General features: G+C 32.1%; 3 protein-coding genes across 12 annotated transcripts; all 3 read left to right on the top strand.

The window, feature by feature from the left end:
- The first annotated feature begins 354 nt into the window (after positions 1-354).
- On the top strand, positions 355-3165 carry LOC140062015 (ankyrin-1-like). The gene is made up of 6 exons (XM_072108056.1): positions 355-369; positions 649-825; positions 1365-1714; positions 1938-2445; positions 2673-2721; positions 2825-3165. Exons 1-6 carry the CDS (start codon positions 355-357, stop codon positions 3163-3165), a joined length of 1440 nt encoding a protein of 479 aa, XP_071964157.1.
- A 326-nt stretch (positions 3166-3491) lies between these two features.
- LOC140062671 (uncharacterized) lies at positions 3492-7397 on the top strand. Its single transcript, XM_072108978.1, has 6 exons — positions 3492-3804; positions 4574-4617; positions 5169-5341; positions 5697-5902; positions 6211-6286; positions 6640-7397. The coding sequence occupies exons 1-6, from the start codon at positions 3799-3801 to the stop codon at positions 6921-6923; spliced, it is 789 nt and encodes a 262-aa protein (XP_071965079.1). The 5' UTR covers positions 3492-3798; the 3' UTR covers positions 6924-7397.
- Positions 7398-9466: 2069 nt separating this feature from the next.
- Positions 9467-23687, top strand: LOC140062230 (aquaporin-9-like). 10 transcript variants are annotated; one of them, XM_072108345.1, is made up of 9 exons: positions 9467-9603; positions 11078-11240; positions 11883-12020; positions 13095-13186; positions 16195-16445; positions 17047-17192; positions 19778-19807; positions 20232-20285; positions 22456-23687. In XM_072108345.1, the coding sequence occupies exons 1-8, from the start codon at positions 9502-9504 to the stop codon at positions 20261-20263; spliced, it is 954 nt and encodes a 317-aa protein (XP_071964446.1). In that variant the 5' UTR covers positions 9467-9501; the 3' UTR covers positions 20264-20285; positions 22456-23687. The 10 variants fall into 10 exon arrangements, with proteins under 10 accessions (XP_071964446.1, XP_071964445.1, XP_071964447.1 ...); XM_072108344.1 differs by having other exon boundaries at positions 20617-23687; XM_072108346.1 differs by having other exon boundaries at positions 20228-20285.
- The last annotated feature ends 672 nt before the right edge of the window (positions 23688-24359 follow it).

The raw sequence follows: 24359 nt of genomic DNA, 5'->3' as shown, positions 1-24359 counted from the left end.
GACGGCGACGTGATAGTATGTGATATCTTGAACCTGGAACCTGTAAGAAAATCTGTTAAGCCGTTTATTTATTTGGCAATACCAATCAGAAAGGAATTGCTGGATGGTCAAGTGAATGAACTTGTAGTATTGTGCTCGAACGATGGTGGGAAAAGTTGGAATGACGTAATTCCTCATAAGTTTGAGAAAGTCTTTGAAGAACATCAGGTATTCAGTCATTTACAAAAAAATTTATAATAAATTAAATAGAAATAAATAATAGTTTTTTAACTGCCAGTTATTTCATATTGCATTTAGTATGATCTTCGTAAAAGTTATTTTCTTTAGGTAAAAAAAAAACTATAAGCCAATGATATGGGAAGCAACACGGTATAATCCGTGAATTGTACATCTAAAAAGATAAACTAAATACCCCATAATATAGCAATTTTCTAAATACGTGACATCTTTTGTGTGATATTTTTAGCACTAACAATCGTTATTACCAGAGAGATGTAAAACTCCCTGGTATCACGGACATTTCCAAAGATATAACTGAACCAACAGTACCAGTTAGCTGAAAAAAAAATCTTGCTACTGATTCCATACATTTTTACATAAGTAACATTCATTGGGTACGTAACATTATTGACCAATTTTCTTGTCTAGGGTGTTAGATTTCTTGAAATTGAAGTAACTGTACTTGGTATGTATGCTATCATCCATCGCCATAAGGAATACGATGTTAGTATTTTACAAGAAGGTGGAACTATACGATCCAAAAACGTTCCGGACGTAGAAATAACCTACGGAGAAAATTCTTTTGGTTTGACGGCAAAACTTCTGGTGAGAACAAATATTAGGCGTAAATGATGTTTTTTATTTTAAAATTATATTTCTCTCAATTTTGCAATAATTAAGCAAAAACAATTATCGATTTATTTTTTTAAAAATCTTTTTTCGGCCTACTATAAAAAAAATATTACTGGAGGTACTTTATACTTTCACCTAATTTAACAAAATATTTACACATAGTATTTTTTGCCATGGTGATATTTCTATTCGATTTTATACTGATCTCAGTAATTTCTTTAAACATTGCAAATTCAAAATATATTAATATACTAAAAGGTGATTTACTGTTTTATAATTTTATTATTTTTCCAATTCTGTAAAACATGATACTGTTAAAGAGTTCAAATTCGGCCTCCAGTATGCACAAATAAAGTTTGTTTAAGAAGTAATGACAATGGGTAGTTTAAAGATAAGCTGTCAGTTTAAACTAGTTAAATGTAGTTTAAGATAGTTATGTAGGCCTATGATAATGTTGTTTTATTAGAATTCGGGAATTTATAACCAATTTTCATTCTTTACATTCTGTACAGGTAGAATGTATTCATCAGTCGGTTATCGCAAATTCGAATGTAAATGTTCAAGGCTGTGGCGGTTTGATTTCATGTAGTCCATTTCTATCGCTACTACCAGAAAAGGATATGGAAGATTGTTTACTACCGGGAGAGATTGTTTTACCATGCCCAAAGATGAGGAGAACTGAGCATGTTCAATTCACCAGCGGAGAGCTGGAGTCCATTAAAGATGGGGAAAATGAAATCATGATTGGTTACCATATCTTGACTTCTACAAACAAGATAAGATGGTCAGTTATCCCGTGTAATGTTGTCGCCGATGGGTCGAAGGGAACACTAAGATTTAAGTTGTTGAATATTTGTAAAAGGTATGTTTTACCCTTTAATTTATTGTTTTATTATTATCAATCTTTATTTCATGTTTATCACCATCATCTTCATCACCGTTGTCATTTCATCTTCATCACCAATGTCATTAACATCCCTTAGAATACTCACCATTTTTTTTGTCAACAGTCTGTCAATTATAAGAAGGATAATGTTGAACAAAACGCATCTATTTTTCTTATCATCATGTTTCTTTCTAATCAGTATAACGGTAATTGCTCTTCAAACAACAATCTTGACCAACTTACCAGTAATTGCAAGACATCTAAAGAACCAAGTGAACACATTCTACATAAACATCATTTTAGGTCAGCAGAAAGGAAATGACAGGCAGGCGATTCTGCGAGTGGTATTTGTAAACGAGTTAGATGAGCTTCTTCGACAGCTTACAACAGTTTCTTGCTATAATATTATCTTCCAGAGTGAAGACATAGCGATAAGAGAAGGCCAACATATAAAAGTATGTTTGGATGGAAACGTAAAAGAAGTGAAGAGCCGAAAAGATAACATTATGTTGAGATTTCACCAAAACCAAACGATTGAATATACATTTCTGATGAAACCTATCAATCAAGAGATGAACTGGGGTTCTGAAAAACATCGTGGGAATATTAGTTTTTATGTTGCTAATATTGATAATGGTCGGAATGAAACTTCATCAAACCATCTAAAGTTCATCGAAGTTGGTAGAGTCCATGTCGACATAACAAAGGTATGAACTTACCAAATTCTCAACATACAGTATGCAAAACCGTTGTTAGTTCATAATTCATTTTATTTGTCCAAAAGGGGAAAAAAAGACTAAAAATAGTGTTTTAAGTACTTTTTTCGCATTACCTAACATAATGTGATGGAATGGCTTTCGGTTTCGATTTATTTCGATTAGGTAACATTTTTAAAGTAATACAGTAGTATAAAAGTGTTATTTTTTTTATCCAGGAGGCCCCAATTAGCAAGATCGATGGTGTTTTGTATTTCAGTGCCGAAGGTAAGAATTTAGGATTTTTTATGAACATGGAAATACAAAATTCGAATGATATAATTTCTTTTAAACAATTTTAATTTAATTTACTTTGATTTCTTACGATTAGGCCCATTATCTGAGGCTGTTATGAAGGGTCTTTCTGAGAGAATTTCATTACATTGGTCGAAATTAGCTCAACGACTTGAGGTTGCGACTTCAACAATTCAGAAGTTGCAGAAAGATTATAAAACCGTAACTCGTCGATGTTATGTGATGCTGGGAAAATGGCATCAAGGACAAAACAGTCAATCAGACTCGATGAAGACACTTTCAGAGGCACTCGATGATATTGGAAGAAAAGATCTCGTGCAGTGGTTGCAGGACACTCAGCAGCATATTGAGTCTGAACAGCAGACTGGAACTATGCCTGAATTGGATAAGAACATTGCTGAGTGCTCTCCTAGTTAAAGCATGTTCTAGACCCACAGTTGTAATTATAAATATTAATTTTAATAATGACCAAGCATGTTGTAGTAACCTCCTAAAATAAAATAGAACTGGTGAATCAAATAAATAGTCTAGCATTTAGTAGGTTGATTTGACCGTGTTTAGATTATCAACGAAATGAAAACTAATATTATGACGTTTAACATTGAGTGATAAACTGAACCGGAGCTAGTATACATTTTGGGTGAAATTAGATTTGAAAGAGAGCTAAGATATAACATCAATAGATCTTACCAGAATATTATATATAGTTTCGAATAATATGTTTTGTTTACAGAATTGACTGATATAATAAAAGGTCGATTAAAGAATTACTATTACAACATTGAACGTGAGCCAAGTAACATTCAGTTCTGTTCAAATTTAAAGTAAAATCCTAAAACAAGGAGAGAAAAAAATAATGATGGCGCACTTCAATAAACAGGAAATTTTAAACTTCCTTTACAAATGAATCATAAGAGACTTTATTTTACGCCTTTTAAAAGGCTAATTTTTACACAAAGAGTTTACTTATTAACGGTAATCAAGTGTATTTTTAGGCGTTTATTTTCTCGTTTGTAAGCAACTTTTGACGACCTACAAGTTTAACCAACTATGGATGTAAGTTAAATAAGTGCATGAAATGTTTTAAAAACCGGTAACCCTTACAATAGTTTATTAGCAGCATTAATGCATGGTTTCCAATTATTTAAGCCACTGCTAATGTTGATTGTTATTTGATAGCCTTGCTTTTAGTAAGTTTATGTGTAGTAAATACCTATTTTTGAGAGACGGACTAATTAAATGTTAATAATGTCCAAATTTATTTAAATATTTTAATTCAAATGTGGTTAACGTACCTAAATAATAAACTTTGTGTTTATTTCGTTATTTTGAACATCGTGCAATAAAGTACTGCACTTCTATGCGTTACATTGTGACATGATTGTGGGCTACACACTGGTCACCACCCGGCTATAGCTACCATTTTAGTTGTCTTTACTGTAACATAAAGATACCGTACTTATAATGGTACTTTTTAAATTATTTTGTATAAATCGTGTATAAGTTTACTGCAGATTGTTTTTAGATTAAAGTTGCTTTAATTAACTTGCAATTAACACTTTTTTAGCGGGGCGGGGGCGGGGACGGGAGAGGTAATACGCAGTGTTTATCACAGTGGATCGTAATACCTCAAAGCTTATAGGCCTACATTGAAACAAACTTAAACTATACGTCATTGTAAGCAAAATATTTAGTTGGAGTTTGTAGACTAAAGCAAGGATTAAATATTATAATTTTGTTATTATAACGTTTGTCCCATTGTTATTTGTTTTTTTTTCATATTTTATTTTGTTGTTGCCAATGTATGTTAATGGACTTTTTGTAGGCTCCAGGATATATTATGATGAGTTATCAATGGGATGATCAAGCGTAAGTGTTATTTTCATTAAAATGTCAAAATATCCTTCTACAGTATATGTATACCTACTGATATTGATTTCTACATTCAATCGATCGATCATAAGCATAATCGATGAATCAGCTATCAAGCTACTGGATGCTTCTTGTCAATTACTTTATACATGCTTGCTTTATATTACTTTTGACTTTTTTTTTTATTACGAAGAGAAATGTGTTGGAGTTGCATTCATGTGTCAAACCGGCTATATGCAGAATGCAATTGAATTACAAGAAACAAACATACAGCTAATATTTAACATGGTGCTTCTGTAAAGATTGAGATGTTTATTCACCTGACAACAAAATAGCATTTCCAGTTTTAAAATAATAGCATCAAAGTTACATTATCATAAAATAAATTATTATTATCCCTATTTTATATTCAGAATGTTTAATATTATTAATATATAATGTCCAAATTGGATGATTTATCTATAGGCCTAAACAATTTAGGTGGACACACGATATCAATGCATTTCAATGAAAACATAATGATATATACAACTAATTATTTGTCTTAGAATGGTTCGAAAAATTGCAGATCGTCTGAAACAACATGGTTACAACGTATGGATAGACATAGAAAAGATGCATGGCTTTATCTTCGACACAATGGCAATTGCGGTGAAAAATGCTGCTGTTGTTCTGGCTTGCTTTTCTGATAAATACCAACATAGTGATAATTGCAAATCAGGTGTGTTGACGACTATAATACCATTAGCTTTAATGAAAATAAAATAAGGGCTTTCATCGACGTTTTTTCCCCGCATAGTTAGTAGGCCTACCAAAATAATGTGATCAAACGGTCCTTGTAGTTATACATTGGGAAGTCAAACAAAGGAAAACAATCTTCCTAAAATTATAATTTTTAGCTTTGTAAATTGAAATAGACCTTTTCAATAAGCTAACCATACGGGCTTAAATTGGTAGGCCTAATTATACCTACTGTAAACATCTACAAGCCTACGTGGGTTTCACATATTGACTGTTTTATCAGATGGTACACTATTTTCCCTGTTAACAACTATATTCGACTTTTTGATTATTAGAAGGAAACTGTATGCGTCAATTTAAGAAGGAATTTATTCCGATTAAAATGCAGGCCGACTATTCTCCTGACGGCTGGGTTGCTACAATATTTGGTGGACATCTTTACGTAGACTTTTCTGAAGCTACTGATCCTATAATTTTTGAAACTAAGATATATGAGCTGTTACAGCAACTTGGTTTACGATCTGTGTTTCGAGATGCGGAGGTGCGTATGTTTAATTTCCACAACAAAAATCATCACCCGATTACCTTGCTGTCACTTGATACTATCTAACTGGAATCAGTTATGTACACATATAGGTACATATCATTTACTAGACTTGTACTAATCGACTTGCGATAGTCAGTTAGATAGTATCTAGTGAACCTAATTTGGGGATGGTGGTATTTACATGAGGAAAAATTAAATGAAATGAATAATAATCTTATTGCGTACTTTACAAAAAGGAGTCCACTGATTCCGTTTTCTTATTACAACAAACATACAATTTTGATTGTTTATTTCATTTTTAGGCTGTTTCGCTACCGAGTATATCAAATCCAATGACGTCTACTTCACTCCCAATCCAGTCTCAACTAAAAAAATCAGGTAACGACTTTTATTTAAAATGAAGGCTTTCCTTTTATCCGATATACTATAAGTTAGAAGCGACCGTACCTGTTAGGTATTTTGTAAGCCTACACTTGTTTTGTTAACCGCCTTCATTGAGCAGGCTATCATCTGGTTTTTATAATATGTATATTATACGAGAAAAGCATGAACTAGAGTCAATATGATTGCACATAAAATGCAGTGAGTTTTCCTTAACCGTTGTTATAGTGGAAAGACATTTTGTGTAATGCTCCTACGTCTGAAAATTAGGCACCATGGCCAGGATGAGTGACGTAGGCTATGATTCAATAAGATGAAAACACTATACCCTATTTTTTTTGTTAATTCAGATACCTGTCCACTAACAGAAGTTGTTTTTCGAGAATTGGCCGATGAATTAGGCAGCGATTGGAGAAAACTGGCTACATTTCTCGGAGTGCCGTATTCTAAACAAGAGAAAATGTCATCGAAACATCAAGGAGACACAGAAGAACAGGCAGTTGCCATGTTGCTAGAATGGAAAAAGACAACCAAACGAGGGGACAACAGAGTAAATATTTTACACACGGCACTGAAAAAAGCTGGACGAATTGACCTTGCTGAACTTGTTGAAGAATTAGAAGAAAAGAAATGAAAAAATATGTGGGAAAAAACATGTAGGCCTAATTGATTTTAACGATGGCCATAATTTTATTATGGCCTGGACTATGATGACTACAGAGTATAATTCATAGAAAAATCAATATATTTAAAATGCAGCTGGTGGTGCAGTCTAGGTTCTAGACCGAAATTAATAAAAAATAAGATAATATTTTAGCACATAGGCCTATGTGCATATTCACGTATACCTGAGCTCCCAATTTCAGAAAAATCAAAACGCCGACCGATGGACTAACATATACAAATAAGACAATAACTAGGCCTCCCAGCAGACTGGGAAAAGTAATTGTGGAATGTATATGTGGTGAAAAGTATCCTATTTTTTTAAATCATTTACTATTGAAGATACAGTTGCTTATCAGGCCATGGACTAATAATACTTATAGGGGCCTATGACTATAAGAATTTTAAATAATTAACTACTGTATATAACATATTCTGTGAATTAATTGCAATGAAAATAAAAATTAATAAATAATACTGTATTTTATTATTAATGGTTTTAAATAAATGTATAGCGCAAACAGTAGCAAATAGTCTCTATGCGCTGTGGATACGAGTGTAAAAAGAAAGTAGGCCTAAGTGTTAGGCTATTGTTAAATACGGTAAACCAGGAAGCCTAATAAACCGAACAGATTGTCCAAGACAACAAAAAAGTCCGAAAACGGAGTCATAATGATGAGCATCTGACTATCCTGCCTAACAAACATTATAATATAATATTATTTATTTATTATTAATTTTTGTTGAAGAGAACTTTGTAAACGTCTGGAGGCATCTTATTATTCTGTAAAACAATACGAACAAATCTGAAAACTATATGCAGCATGATACAAACAATTAGGCCTAATTTAAACACCTACAATAAAAATAAAAGCACATTTACAAGAAGGAGCAAAAACATAGGCAAGAAGCCACATGATAATTATTTTGAATTATTTTAACTAGATGGTACGCTCGCTTCGCTCGCGTACCATCTAGGTCGTGCCCACAGATGGTTCTCGAATACATAATAATTTCAACGTTAAAAAACTGGCGATTTCAAATGTACGTACCGCAGGACAATAATACATGTCGTTTACAGGAACGAATAAATAGACACTGTGATTTATTTACTGAACTAAAATTAGCACCCTGGGAATTACTTCCAAAAGAGAAACTTGTCACAAAATGAGACCAATTGTTTAAGTCAAATTTAAACAAACTTAATTTGTGTTTGGTATGTAACATTAGGGTTGAGGGATGGGAAAGAGGAGGGGTGCAAAGAGGAACAATTTTTTAATATATTCTTTATCCATGTAGTAACGAAATATTAATTGTTTTCATGTTTTACAAATAATATACCACTAAACACAGTAAAACATTGCGATATAATACTTTGTTGAAACTATAACCGTCCTAGTCGATTGAAATAGTACAGTACATGTAACGATACATGATCACTACGACGTGTATAATATGTTTATATAATGTAAAACAATTTGTGAAAACCACCCCTATTCGTGGCAAATGATAAATTCGATTTAATCGTCAATAAATATTAAATCATCTAACTCAACTTAATTAGTAGGCCATGGTTTTCAATTGTTTCTTAGAGCCAATTCATACTTAAGTTGGTTCCTTAACCCTACCCACCAAAGTTGTTCTGCGTTTAGGGCATGTGATGCACCGTAGGCCTATCCTCTACTGGCTTTACAACGCTACTCATGCCAGTGAGGGAAGGGTGATGATGTCACGTGGGTGGTTTAACTGCAATAATAAAGATTTGTACATAATATACGGCGACTGAAAACGCTAGCTCATTATCCGTTAAAAAAAATCTATATATCCAACCTCTGCAGCACAGATTGAAAAAAAAATGGATCGAATTTCTGTTATGAGTATACAGTACTTGCCTTTACGACGCCTGAGGGAATAGACACTTGTGGAACGACACAGATATTGGAATGTTCCATTCATCGCAATTCAATACATTTGTATAAACGTATATTAAATCTATCACAATAGTATTTTTTAAGAAAATCGGCCTGTCTTCAACATTATGATACTGTACTCGAGCTGTTCAACCGGTTTTCAGCTATTAAAAACAATTATCGTAGGAGGAGATAGGAAAATGCGAAGCCTCCTCGCATTTTTGTGGCGGGTATTTTTCAAGATGGACATCCATTAGACAGTGTATACCACGATCAGAACACACCCCTATTTGGGGCAAATCGTTGAACCTAAATTCTTTTTAATCGTCAATAACTAATTATCTAACTTAATTTAATTAGTAAACAGGGTTACATCAGGTGGTTAAAATCAGTACCGAAAGTACGAACCAACTTTATATACCATCGAGTAAAAATTCTAAAAGTAAGGCGCGATTTACCGAATTTTGCCCTTACGTAAATTTATATATAGATAGAGAGCTCAGTTTTCCAAAAGTTTTTGGTTGAGGGCGTTTCATCATCATGTGACTTAGGGAATTCCCCTTTTCTATAAATATTTTTTGGACTTACCCGCGTGACGTATACCGTTCTAGCTAGTCTAGCTAGGCCTAATAGATAATCATGGGGCTGTGGTATGAAAGCACATTTGAAAAATGTAGTTGTGCATCAAAAAGCGGGTGGAAACAAGTATTTTCTGAATTACTTGGAATGTTCATATTTGTTGTAAGTGATCAGTACTAGCCTAGTACTACTATTAGGCCTAGCCTAGATAGGTAGGTCGGGGAGTGAGTGGTGATGACTCGCAACAAAAGAAGGTGTGTCTACCACCACTGCACTCCACTGCACTGTTATAACATGTACTGTATGATCTTTTATATAATAGGCCTAGGCGCTAGCTGTAACCTGATCTCAGCAGGCATTTCCTCCCTACAAACAAGGCTTTGTAAAAAAAAGTGTGGTAAATGACGATGTAAAAACACTTTCCTTGGAATTGGATCCAGGACCAAATGTAGGCCTATTAAACTTAGGCTAGGCCTAGGCCTAGTCATTTTCTAATTTTATTTGATAATATTTACATTACAATTACATCATGATGATTATTCATAAGGGTTAATGAAACTGTGAAACAATCGCTATTCCACACTTTGTAAATTGCCATTGTCATTATATTATATATACTGGGGCCTGACGTGTCTTCTTACACTAAGAATAACCTGTTTTCCATATTTTAAATTTTGCTCATCATGAACATTTTAATTTTATTAAATCAATTTTTGATTTTAAATATTGTGTTGGTCACCATGGATTCTGTGATAGTGTGATGTCTTTTTTCATTTGTTTAAACATTTTATTCTTCGTATTTTAAATAGATAAATTTTATTTAAACAACTCTAAAATAAATTAAATCAACCTACTGCACTCATACTAAATCTATGCTCATTGGATCCAAAAAAGAAAATTTCCAGTCGATTTTGATATTAATATTGATAATACTGTAATTGTTTAGAGAAATGCATTGCAAATGCTTAGGGGTAATAATTGGTGAGACTTTAGGTTGGATGCCACATGTCGAACATATCATGAAAACAGTTTCATATAAACTTGGTATGTTATTAAGCAGAGTACGGTATTGTGTCCTCCAACGCAGTCTATACATACTTTATGTAAGCTTAGTTAGACCATCACTGGACTACTGCTGTACATTATGAGGAGGGCGATATCACATAATACTTTGCTTAACAAGTGTATAAAAAGAGCAGCTAGACTAATTCTAAACTGCGATTTTCTTACCCGATCATCAGAGATGTTTTCAAAACTGAAATGGCTTCTTTTTTCGAAAGAGTGGTATTACAATAAGCCACTCTCGTTTGCAAATGTCTCAACAATTTAACACCCATGACAAACCTATTCATGCCACTTTCACAAACTTGTTAAACAAGACAGTCCACAAGTTTTTTTGTTAGAGAACACATCATGAAATAATTTGCCTGTTGAGACTACTGTATGATGTACTGTATTTAATAATAACTAAGTCTCTGCTGAGTTTTTAACAATGTATAATGTTGTATGCAGGGCCCTAATGAAAACCAATTTAAACTGTTTGGGCTACCCTGGGTAAAGAAATGTAATAATAACAATAATAATATTCAATCTTAAAATATTTTTTAGATATAAATATATTTATCTTTATTTACAGTTTATTAGTGGCAATGTGGTGGCAAATGTAAATTGTTATAACAATGACAATTTAGAAAATTCAATAAATAACACATTTTCATATGATGCCAGTGGTATTTTCTACATCAACTTTGGCATTTCATTTGGATATATGCTGGGATTGTATATAAGCATTGAGAATGGTAAGATTTACATAATAACAGAATATATGACCCAGTATTATGTAGCCTAACTTAATTACTTTGATACAAATGCAATGCAAATTGTAATAATAATTCCACCTCTATGTAACAAGGGGTTTCTACTTATAAGCTGTACTTCAGAGATTCCCCCTTTCTATTTCAATGTTAATGCAAATTGTAATAATAATCCCACCTCTATGTAACAAGGGGTTTCTACTTATAAGCTGTACTTCAGAGATTCCCCCTTTCCATTCTTTCATTTTTGTAATGAATAGTTATGTATGTTTATGCTTTTTTGTTGTGAATGGAAATAAAGAAAGAAAGTGTTTTATTAGTAGTAGTAGTATGTAGTGCACTTTATTCAAATATAACCATAAGACATATGTATTATTATTATTCACTTATTTGGATTGATTTATTATTATTCATACAACCATACAAGGTGGCCATCCAATGGGCTGTTCGTCTTTGTCATCAGGTTTATGTAAAGTAATCCTAACCCTTATCAGGGCAGAGATGTTGACTATGAATCATAGAGCAACACCACCGGCTCTAGAAACTCTAATTATAATCTCTTATTGAGACTTTGTACTGAGACAACTAAACAGTAAACATTTGTGTACTTTTTTGTTGTATTTGCAGCTGGATTTTTAAACCCAGGTTTAACCCTCGTTTTCCGTTTTATGGGTAAGATTGAAACTAAAGACATGTTGCTGTTGCTAGCTGCCCAATTTTGTGGGGCATTTTTAGGCTCATTTCTGATCTGGGGTTTATATTTCGGTGAGTAGCTCTGTTAATTACACTGTTGTTGAATTATGTAATTAAATAGATTTTATTTTGGCAGCTATTTTGTAAACAGATGTTATAATATGATATTATAATATGTTTATATTGTTAAAAAATAATTAGAAAAATAATTAATTAAAAATAAGATAAATTAAGAATAATTAAAAAATAATTAGGATTATTAGTTCTGAACACCACATTTTCTTTGGCCAATTTAGATGATGATTAACCTTAGAAGGTGAAGAAGAAGTCATAAAATTAATTTGGTATCAATACCATTTTTACTTTAAAAATGTATACAATGTAAGCAATTGTACACAAAAATGCTTCATTATAGCTGGCTGTTTTACTTTATCGTTTTGATTTAGCTTTTCGCTTTTTTTTTTGTATTTCCATTGAGAACCAGCCACTGATACCCACAGCATTGTCATTTTTTCAGTAATTTGCCTTTGGATTTATATATATATATATATATTTATTTTATACAAATATAAGGAACTATTAATAATAAATATAAAGCCGTCAATTTATCAACTCATAAAAATATTTTCCACATTCACCTCATAAAGTTTCATTATTTAATGTGCATAGCAATGCAATTGCCAACCAACTAGACAATGTACAATTGGCTATTTCCTCAATTTCCTGGCCATGCCCTTTTTAACACGCATCATGGAAAGAGTGTGGTGTATATTAAACTACCAATATAAAGCAAGTCTAACCAACTAGACAATCAAATTGTGCTATTATTGTAACCAAGTGAATGTTACTCTAATATAGAGGACGTTCAGTGAGAGACCTCCTGGTTTGAGAAGGAATCTAGACTCGTGTTTTGGAGTCGGGTTGTGTTGGAACAAGTTGTCAGGTTGTGTTGGAACAACCCAATAAAGTTGTACTGTACTGCATTTCAAGTCTCTTTTTTTTATTCTATAATATGCATAGACTGTATATACTATTTTGATGAATGGTTACATTATATTAAATCGCCCATGGCTCAGTTCTTTTATTCAATATGATATTGTTCGTCATTTATGAATGTATTTTTCACACAATAATATTCTTTTGTAGACCAGTTAAATGATTTTGAAGATGACAACACTGGCCTCCTATTTTGTTCAGTTGTGAATGGTGGCAATTATGGAATCGCTTCACTTGACGTGGTATGAGAATTGCATTCATTTTAAATATAAAGCAAAGTCATTTATCATTTAGATTTATTTACTTTATATACAGTAGTATATTTTACTAAAATATTTCTGATAATACATTTAGGAATTTACTATTGTATAACAATGCTTTAATATTATTGTGGCCCTCCATTTAAGTAATAAGCATCCACCAATTGCAACCAGCTTCTTTTAAATTATTACTGTGAAATTGTGAAATTGACTAAGACTAAGCTTGAATAGACACTGCTAGTCTGGGTTCCAGACACAGTTTACTAGAGCCAGGGCTGCAAATTAACTTTTTTACTTGGTAGCACTATCAAATTTGTATGATGGCTCATAATAATTTTTGGTAGCACCACCAATTTTTTTAGTAGCACCTTTTCATCGACAACTAACCTCAAACCCCATCCGCGCAGATCCGTTTTTAGTTTAGTGGGGGGGGGGGGGGTGTATAAAAATGAAATACAGTACAACCTTAGGCTGGGGGTCAGGAGGCCGCCAATGGCCCCGCTTTGGGGGGGGGGAGATTTTTGAGTAATTATAGGTTGTTTCAATCGATTTCTGAGCACAAAAATTCAGCACTGAAGAATTCAATTAATTTGGGTTATGCACATTTAGGCACTGGTCCTGATGATGCGCCACTTATTATATTCACGCAAGATCTATTAATTATTATTTTTACGGTACAGAAAGAAATTACTGCTTCGCGTAACCTTTCGTAGCCTACGCGTAAATAGATCGTAGGTCATTGTTCGCTAAAATGGCTAAACATATCCTGTAATTTCCAAAATATTGTTCGTTGCCATGCCTACGATTTTATGATAATATCTACGCGTCGATCGTACGGTGGTTCGTAGGGTTAGTAATTTGTAAACACCAATGTCATCGCCTTTAGTTAGGAGCATAAACAATGGAAACAAACATGTATTGTTGGCTAATTAAAATCCTAGACGTTAATTTTTGTAGCCGCCCTACACATCGGTTGTCCTAATTTGGCAGGACATCCGCCGACGAGACGAAATCGGGCCCGAGGCCCTCAGCTCACGCAGAGAGAGTTTCAGCGGCCTACATGATTCAATCCTACCTTGGTTTTATTTAGCGAATTATAAAAACAACACCTTGGCTAGGACACCAACAAAATATATGCAAAATAAATATATATTCCATGTTAAGATTTAACATAGGCCTTTGTAAATTATTATTACGACAAAAGACCCGACCAGAATTTGGAGGGGAAAAACGTGCGAACCGTGGGAACAGTTTAGAGCTGTATTACGTTTCATGTGACGCAAAATTCAGGTACACTGTTTTGTAGCCATCCCCCTCGTACCGAGTAAAAAAAAACATGCGAGAGGTTTGCGGTGGTAAAACAGAGTATCGCGTTTCATGACATGTGACCAAAAAACTAGGTCTGTATTAATTACGGTCTTCTATCGGCAGTCTTTTTGAGCGACCGATTGAACGTTCTGATACTATATTTAGAATGAATTGTTTACGATCTTTTTGTTTGCATGTTTCTGGATCGACTGGACGTTCGCTATATTATTTTTATTAGTTGGCATAGTTCATTGTGTTGGATCGTGTCTCTACGTTTACGTTGTGGGAAATTTATATTCGCCGTTGAGAGTAAAAAAACACACACGAATGAAATATTTACGAATAAAAACTATTATATTAAATTTATATATTTATTAGTAATGTACAAATTGGTCCTCCTCCGCCAGTCAAAAATAACACATTAAATAATAATTTTCACACCTTGTTACTTACTAAGAACATCGTGAGGTTGTTTATTGAGGTTACTAACGAAGCCAAACAATGTAACCTACAAAGCCAACAACGTAGCCTGTTTTATCTACGAAGCTACTTCGTAGGAAAAGTTGCGGTATTTTCTCTGATATATAATTTTCGATAATCAGAATCTGGAATAAAGTATTAAATCTACTGATAAACAATTACTGCTGTTTAATCTATATAATGAATAGATATTATTATATATATATCATTAATTACATTATTTATTAATCATGATATAACCATTCATACTGCCTAAAAAATGCTGATGACTGCGCGGCGACAATCCTTTGTATCTACCGCGCCCGCCCTGGCTAACTTCTGTGTACGGGGGTACAATTGATTTTATATTCCTTCTTTAAAACGGAGGTGATTTTCCACGAGGTTTGTGTCGTCCGCGCGTCACACTGTGCTGTGTGTTTGGTGTCCTTTTGTGTGATTGGGTAAGGCAGCATGCAATAAATGGACGAACTTCCAATCACAACGAGTGTAAAATGTTTAGGGGCTTTGTACGCTTGAATGAACCTGACTCCTTTGCGGCGGCGGTGACTAGTGGAAACTCCTGAGCCTTCCGTAGTTAGAGAGATTAAATTACACAGTGTTTGAAATAGGGGGAAAACACACCCGACTTCAATTTGAAACAACTCGCACAAGCAGACGATCTTGTCGCGCTATGCGCGACCTATTCTGTTTCTTTAGTCGCAAACAGAAAAATTAGGTCGCAAATGCGACCAAATACCCCTTAATTTGCAGCCCTGAGAGCATTATTATGGAAGTATGTTTCCATACGTTTTTATTCCTAATAATAATGACCGGGGTAATAATTTGCAGCGCATTGAGAGCTTGCTTAAATGCACTGTATAAGAATGAACTGTTATTATTATTAAAAGATAAATATTTTGGCACATATGGAGTTTCATATGTGTACTTCAGACGAACATCGAAAAGCCCCGTAGTAACTACAGACTTGGGGCAAGTCTAAGTCACTGCATGAACATGAACTATATTTCACTCCTGGTAGAGTAGAGTCTTGGAATTTCAAATAACTTACACTCCCTACCATTTTTTTTTTCATAGGACTCAAAAGACCGATAATACTGCAGTATATTTTATAAAATGTGTTTATCATTGAAAATGTTGTACTTGACACACGAAATGAATAAAGTGGTAATGTTTTAATTGTAATCTCTTAATTTTTTTGCAAGCTCTTGAAATCTTCTTTGTTTGCTGTTGGAGTATTGGCAATCATTGACAACCAAAAGAAAGAGAAGAAGGACGAACCGTTTAAAACCGTGAAACCTCCAAAAAGTTTTGAACCGTTCCTGATTGGATTACTTTTGTTAGTGGTTGGAATGGCTTTTAGTTACCACGCGCCATTTTATTTCAATCCATTTCAAGATTTTGCTGGAAGGCTGGTAGCCCTTATAGCTGGTTGTGAACAAATGTGTACCTTTGAGTAAGTTTATGTTTATAAATATTTCAAAGTTTAACAGGTTTTGCAACAGAGGATGTTTCTTTCTAAGGTAAGTTTTGTCAACTAACATCATATTGTACAACTTCTTGGCTCCGTAACTATACTATTGTCATTGACATGTCTATACCATGCAAACCTTGCAGAAGAGACCTTGTTAAGAGATTGAATTATTTTATACATACAACACATTCTTCTATCTATATATTTTAAGTTTTTCCAAAAATCTTCTCAAATTTATAGAGTAAGAGAACAAACAAAATGTAGTATTCAACCAATCCAATAGAATTAAATCCATGTATGCTAGAGTTTTATACTAGAGACTTGAATGGTACTGAAAGTGTGTAGTGACAGATTTTGTCAAGTTTAAAATATTTATTTGTTCTTTATTCATCTTTTAATTGTAATAATCCTAACTGTTGGCCTGTGATTCCAACCAAATATAATAGAGTATTTTCTTTTTAGAGTTTTTCATTTTTCATTATACTTCTTCAGAGACTTGAATGGGACTGAAAGAGTGTAGTGACAGATTTTGTCAAGTTTAGAATATTTATTTGTTCTTTATTCATCTTTATTTTAATTGTAGTAATCCTAACTGGTGGCCTGTGATTCCATTATTCGTGCCAGTAGTAGGGTCATTCATTGGAGCACTTGTTTACATCATTTTCATTGAAAACAATCATACAAAGGATCAAAGAGATCCAGAACAGCAAACAGCAAGTGCATCTCAAGGTAATATTGATTACACTCTTCTTCCAATTGAAGATGATTCTTGATTTACAGTATTTCTAATAAGATTAATTGTGCAATTATACTAAATCTCTGGTTAGAAATTATTATATTGGTTATATGATTTTTATAATTTTAATTAATATAATATACTGCATGTATTAAAAACAATTTAAACTAAATGCATGGTATTTGAACAATACTTTAGACAACATTTTTAACAATTTATTAAACTACATTACATATTTATCATTGCATGTATCAGCTTAATATCCCAGTTCTGCAATCTATTATATGTTGTAGAAGTTATGTTAGAAAATTAGTGCATAGTATAAAAGTAGTAGTCGAAATATAACATTTCTTAGCCACCCATAACTGTTTTCACTTTTAAAGTGCAAAATTAAATCCAAGATGTGATTTTGGTATTAAATAGTTTGTGGAACAGGAGTCAAACTTATGAAGATTCTTGTGAATTGAATTTATAAATGACTATTATAATTATGATAATGAGCTACAGTATACTGAATAGATTGCTTGTTGATCATCATAATTACTTTTCTTGGTTGGTTATTTTACTTGTTTACGGTATTTGCATGGTGTATCAACAACTTGATTCAGATCAAAGCATTTATTTTGTGTGTGTTTGAATAGATAAATACTGAATTTACTTCATTTAATAGTCTTCATCACTTTCAATTTCATCTTTACATACTCTATGCTTTTATATAAGCAAGTTTTTGCTACAGTTCCAAAAACTTTAATATTTTTTTTCTTCCTTTCTATGTAACTATGGTGTTTTCAAAGTACAGTGTAGTCAGACTTGAATATAGATACTGTATAAAAGTTTTAATTTAAATAATGTTTTTTTGGGAAAAATCCACCTTGTAACAAAAGCTTCCTTATGATGTTACAGTATGTATGCACATACTCATTTCATTGCTTCTTTCAAGGTGCTTAGTAAATAAGGCTGTTCAACTTATCTATCTTATTATCTCTTGTAACTTCTATAGGCCTAGTCAAAAATTATGTTTGCCATTTAAATTATTAGCAATAATTAAGTTAGCTGATTATTCCAATCAATATAAAATCTTTTTTTTCCAAGAAAGGTTGCCCTATTGGTACAATTGCTGTTGAATGTCAAATTGTTACCTCTTGCACACATGGAACAAAACATATTTTTCCGTTTTCAACTGACCATAATAATCACAAAATACTATATGCACACACAGTATCTAACCCAAACTATTATAAATATACAAACCATTATCAAGGGGCAGTTATTGCAGTTTTTAAATGTTTTGAGATGTTTTAATTGCATATTGTGTACAAATAAAATTAAACAAATCCAGTACTACTACTAGAAACCATTAATGCCTAGCACATAACGAAATGTATTATTGCAAGAAAGGTTGCCCTATTGGTACAATTGCTGTTGAATGCCAAATTGTTAATTCTTGCACACATGGAACAAAATCTTTTTTCTGTTTTCTACTGACCAGATCACAAAATACTAGTGCACACACAGTAACTAACCCTAACTGTTATAAATTTACACAACATTTTCAAGGAGCAGAGTGTACAGATAAAATTAGACAAATCCGGCAGAAACCATTAATGCCTAGCACCTACAAAAAAAAATGTATTATTGCAAGAAAGGTTGCCCTATTGGTACAATTGCTGAATGGAACAAAACACATGGAACAATTAAAATCTGTTTTTTTTTTCCGTTTTCTACTGACCATACTGATCACAAAATACTAGTGCACACATAGTATCTAACCCTAACTGTTATAAATGTACACAACATTATCAAGGGACAGAGTACAGATAAAATTAGACAGATCCAGCAGAAACCATTAATGCCTAGCACCTAAAAAAAATGTATTATTACAAGAAAGGTTGCCCTATTTGGTACAATTGCTGTTGAATGTCAAATTTTTAATTCTTGCACACATAGACCCCCTTAATGCCTAGCACTTAAAAAAATGTATTGCTATCTAATTATAATTTAGAGCTTCGGCCTCACTATACAGCAGATAACATTTATAATATGCACACTGTTTACATTTTTGTTGTAGGAAATGGTCAAGATCAAGAGAATGTTGAAACCGATAGTTTTCTCTGACCACTTAGTTTTTGACTAAATTCCAGGTCCACACACATAAACCAACACTGTAATATTACAATTTTAATGAACGTTAAATGGTTTAATTGTGTCAGATAAAGGGTCAGATAATATCCTGTAGAAATAAAAATGTATTTACAGTATGCACTTCTGCATAACAGATAACATTGATGTCTGGGACCAGCTTCCCAGACCGTTGACAGATGCTGCAGTCCTAGAAAGCCCATCAGCCTTCATTAGAAAAGTTCATATTCATTTTGATTCGCTGTAATGTAACTGTTTTTTGTCTTTTATGTGTAAACTGACTTTGGGTTGGGTCAACCGGCTCAGCTATAGTGATTAAGTTCACTTAGGTTGACCCTGGTCTCCCCAATTTCAGTTTTTTTTGTTTTGTATATACTTAAATAGACCAAATAAATAATGAAATGAAATGAAATGAAACACTGTTTGACTTTCATTGTAGGAAATGAAGATGAAGATATCAGTGCAATCGGTAAATAAGTTTTAAATAACAACCAGCAGTAGGTTGCCTACTAATTCCAAATCAACATGGTTTTAAACCATGTCAGATACCAGAATTTGTTTTCAAAGATGTTTTGTATTGTAAGATTATTTCGTTCGGTTAATTGGATGCCAACTGTGCACTATTGACAGGCTGTGATACATTTTGCTTTGTCAAAATCCATTTGTTTGCTAAGATAATTCTGTACATCATCATTGCATATCATGTAACTTAATTCAATACTATCACTTTCGATTTGTAGGATCTATTGATCTTTCTCAAAGTTCAAACGCTGAATATTTCCAATCTGTTTTAGACCTTGGAAAAAATCATTATTATTACATATTGATCATTTATCATTCATTTTAAGTTATAAGTATAATCCCTTTCATTTTTTTTTCTTTTTTTAAGAAAGAAATGAGTATGACATCAGAAAAAAATGATTAGTACATTGTGAACCTCAAGAAGGGTAAGAAAAATAAAGTGTGTGGTTATCAATACAATTAGTGTTATATTAGTTTGAAATTAGATCTGGAAAAAAAACATACTTCATATTTAATGGAAACAAAATTGAAATTACTAAACAAAACTTATTAAATAATAATAATTAATAACTGATAAATTGTTTTGGGAAGGTCATAAATAAACACAAATATAGGAATAATAAAACTGAAAATAAAATAAATAAAATATGATATTAAACTATATATCAAATAAAGCAAAACCTGATAGTGCCTTTAAAACGATACATTTACCACAACATAGCAACAACACTGCTAAAGTTTTATTTTTACTTGTAGACTGTTTACCAAAACCTCTACAACAAAATACTGCAATGAGTGCAAGAGTGATGCGAATAATTTTGAATAACTTTTTAATCATCAACTTTCTTGAAAAAAAAAAAGATGACCCTGGATTTCTCCAAATTTTATTTGATTGAGGCTTGTCATTATCATATCTACATCTCTTTTTATTATTACATTATTCTCTCCACTTTTTCAAAAAATACCATTTCAGAACATTGATATTTAATCTCAACTACTACTAAACTTGTATGTTACTATACTGTACTATTTTTGTTAGGCCTACTTAGATAACTATTACATATTGTATTACCTTGTTTGATTTGTCTTGATTGGAAGCAATATTTACAGAAAATAAATTTTAAAAGTTTAAAATGTTTGCAGCTGATATATTTTTAATACAATTTTTTTATTGTCCCTTTTAATGGAACATTTTAATCATGTTTAAAGATGAATACTATATATATATACTGTACTGTATATACTTTATATGATATGTTGTGTTTGGTATTCTATGTATTATAAAGTAACTTTTAGGTAGGTTTCTGACTTAATTTAGGTATGCCGATGTTTTGTGTTGTGATGGTTGACTAGTATCATTTACTATTTTCTGAAAATCATAACATGTTGTATTCAGGCGACACTACCAAGACCCGAAATTGTCCCCTTAATAGGAGGAAAACATATATAGGCCTATATATGAAAATGATGAACTATAAATTTTCTGAAATCAAGAAATTTAAAAGAATTGAAAATTTAGCAGCCAACATTTCACCAGTGAAAACTGTCAAGCCAGAAATTTCAAAATCAAATATTTATTTGATTATAATATTTCCCCTTGTTTCACAGCTAAGTGTCCCCTTAATACTGGAGTGTCTCCTGAATATGTAGGGTGTCCCAAAGGAAAGTCCTATACTGTATCATATGATATTTCCGTGAATTGTGTGCAAAATCTATTTGTTCAATGGCAAGATAAGGTCAAAGGTCAAAGTTTAAAATGAAACATTTGCTTTTATTTATAATAAACTAGGTATGTAAATATTTTATTAGGATATTCACTGCACTATTGTTCATGTTTTCGTCATTTCATTGTAGTTATATAAAATGATGTTTAATTTTAGATAGATTATTAATTATGAATGTTAATGTTGTTGGTATATGGATGTTTACATTGAATGCGTTTGGGTGTAGGTGGAGGTTTACATTAATTTGGAGGTATTTAATTAACTTTTATTATTTTTATAGGAATAATGTTAGCATTTCTGACAGTTTTGGCACATTTTCATCTTTTTAAATTCATTGGCATTCTACATTTTTTTGAATTTTTAAATCATACATTGACATTTTCATAATTTTTTTTATTGACATTGATAAAATGTTATTTTAAGTACTTTATGCTTAACATTTAACCAAAGAAATTTATTAAACCAATTAAAAAATTATTTGAGCCACGATATTCAGTCATTTTAATTTTTGTTTGTTTTCACCTGGGCCAATAATATTGATAAATAAATTGATTGTTTATACTGTACTAAGATGTTGTCGTTATGTTGTCTTTTTGAAAAGGACTTGTATAAATTGACCCTATTAAAACTCAAAACAAAATAGTTATCTCTGGTTAAAGCATATTCTACTCGTATAAACTACACTTTTGGCAAAATTGAAATATAAATTGGTATTCATAATTTTGTATGATAAGCCAAGTCAACATTTATTTTGTATTGTCAGTATAGTTGTGACAATACAACATTTGACACGATTATAACAATAAAATATTGAGCAATGTAGACAATTGTGATCCAATAAGTAACATCTATCTGTTGTAATTTATTGCAGAAATGTTGATAGTTGGTGGAGATTCCTATTCTACTTTTGAGAAATGATTACACTCTTTGAGAAATTGCACTTCTTTAAATTATTATTGTTAGTTTACAATACATACAAGAAAATACAATACACTGGCAAAAATATTGATGATGTATTGAGGTACCTACGGTGGCTGATTTCCGCCAAATAATACATTTTATAATAATACGGCGTTATAACGCCGTAATTAGGGCGTTATAACGCCGTATTAGGGCGTTATAACGCCGTATTAGGCCGGAAATCAGCCACCGTAGATACCACTCTGCTAGAAACTTGAATATTCTACCAAGTTATACAATAATTAATAAAGTTCACAATATTATGAAGGTTGAAATTATAAATTTTAACCAGACCGGATATTTAATATTACTGACATGATTGTGTAGATGTGGCTTTGTTTTTCTATTAAATCATGTATTATAAAATTATAAAGCATGTTGATTGTATTTTTTAAGACCGTTCCAATGATTCAGTGCTACATCTGGATTGATGAAGGAATGCAATTAGAGATATTCCTTCAAACACGACGAAAAAAATTAAATTAAATATTCTAGAACAATATTAAACTTTATACATTAAATGATCTGTTTCATACAACCATAAACAATAATAGTCTTTTTATGCGTGCTAAATTTAAAAAATGCAATTTATTGATTTACAAAGTATTACGGAAAGGTACATAATATATATTATACGCCAAATTGTTGATTTTATTGAATTAGTAAACCTTCACTTTATTATTATGTAAACTTAATGAAGAAGGTTGATTCTATTTAATGTATCTGTATTATTATTAGCATGACGCGTGAACATGTTTTGATTGATGTCAACGGTATTTACTCAAAATTCCGATGCTCATGAAACACTACAAGAATATAAACTTTATTTAATTTAATTCAAGTTTATTAATTTATTTACCTAGAAATAGCAACAATTACAGTATTCTTTATATTATAAAATGTATGTATGGTATGGACTATTTTTGTTTATGTTACTTGGAAACTCTTAAATAAATACCTGTTACATACAGTAGTTTTTATCATCTTTGTAATACACAATTATGATTGATCTATTTATAGCTTTGAAGTTAACTACTAGTGTTGTACACGTTCATAGACATAATGTTTTTGTACATAGGCATAGGTTGTTTTATCACATGCCTGTATTTCCTGCACCGGTATTATTGAATAAATATAACCAATACACTGATCTTCTAAAGTAATGTTATGTTTAAAGTGAAATAATATGCCTACTAACAATGAGCAATCAGAGAGTTGCAACTTTCGCCTGAGTAAAAAGAGAAAGATTCGTCTTGTAGTTTTTGACGTATTACACTACGGCCTAAAATTAGTAAAGTAATAAAAAGCGGTCTAGAATTGGAATTCTGGTCAGGATTGCCTCCAAAATCGAATGGAGTCGTTCGTGACCACATACGTGGTTTAAATTTGGTAAAGAGCCTTTCATCAGTTCTGATATTATCCTGCAACAAACACACCTACCAACACACAAATATCTCAGACAAAAATATAAATTCATGGCTGGAGGAGGTGATTACGCGAGAAAATGTTTTACTTGAAAGCTGAACGTATAAATTGTGCCGTTCAGTACTGTCTATCAATTTTCCGTTGAGTAAAACTTATACACGACACATAGGGCCTAATGCGGAATTAATCAATCACATGGCAAGCATAAACTATAGCGAGGCGTGTTGATAAAAAAAAGCTGAGATAACAATTGTGTCAGATAAAACCATGTGACCATACTGTACGACTGTAGCATATAGTCCTATTATGGTTTAATTAATCTATAAAACAAATTGTATAATTCAGTTCGAGGCGATTGTGAAACATAGTATTGCGCCACAATGTTTACAT

This window comes from Antedon mediterranea, chromosome 11, assembly GCF_964355755.1.
Source record: "Antedon mediterranea chromosome 11, ecAntMedi1.1, whole genome shotgun sequence".
Taxonomy (NCBI): domain Eukaryota; kingdom Metazoa; phylum Echinodermata; class Crinoidea; order Comatulida; family Antedonidae; genus Antedon; species Antedon mediterranea.
Note: the sequence above shows the minus strand (reverse complement) of the source record. Positions and strands in the feature narration are given on the sequence as shown.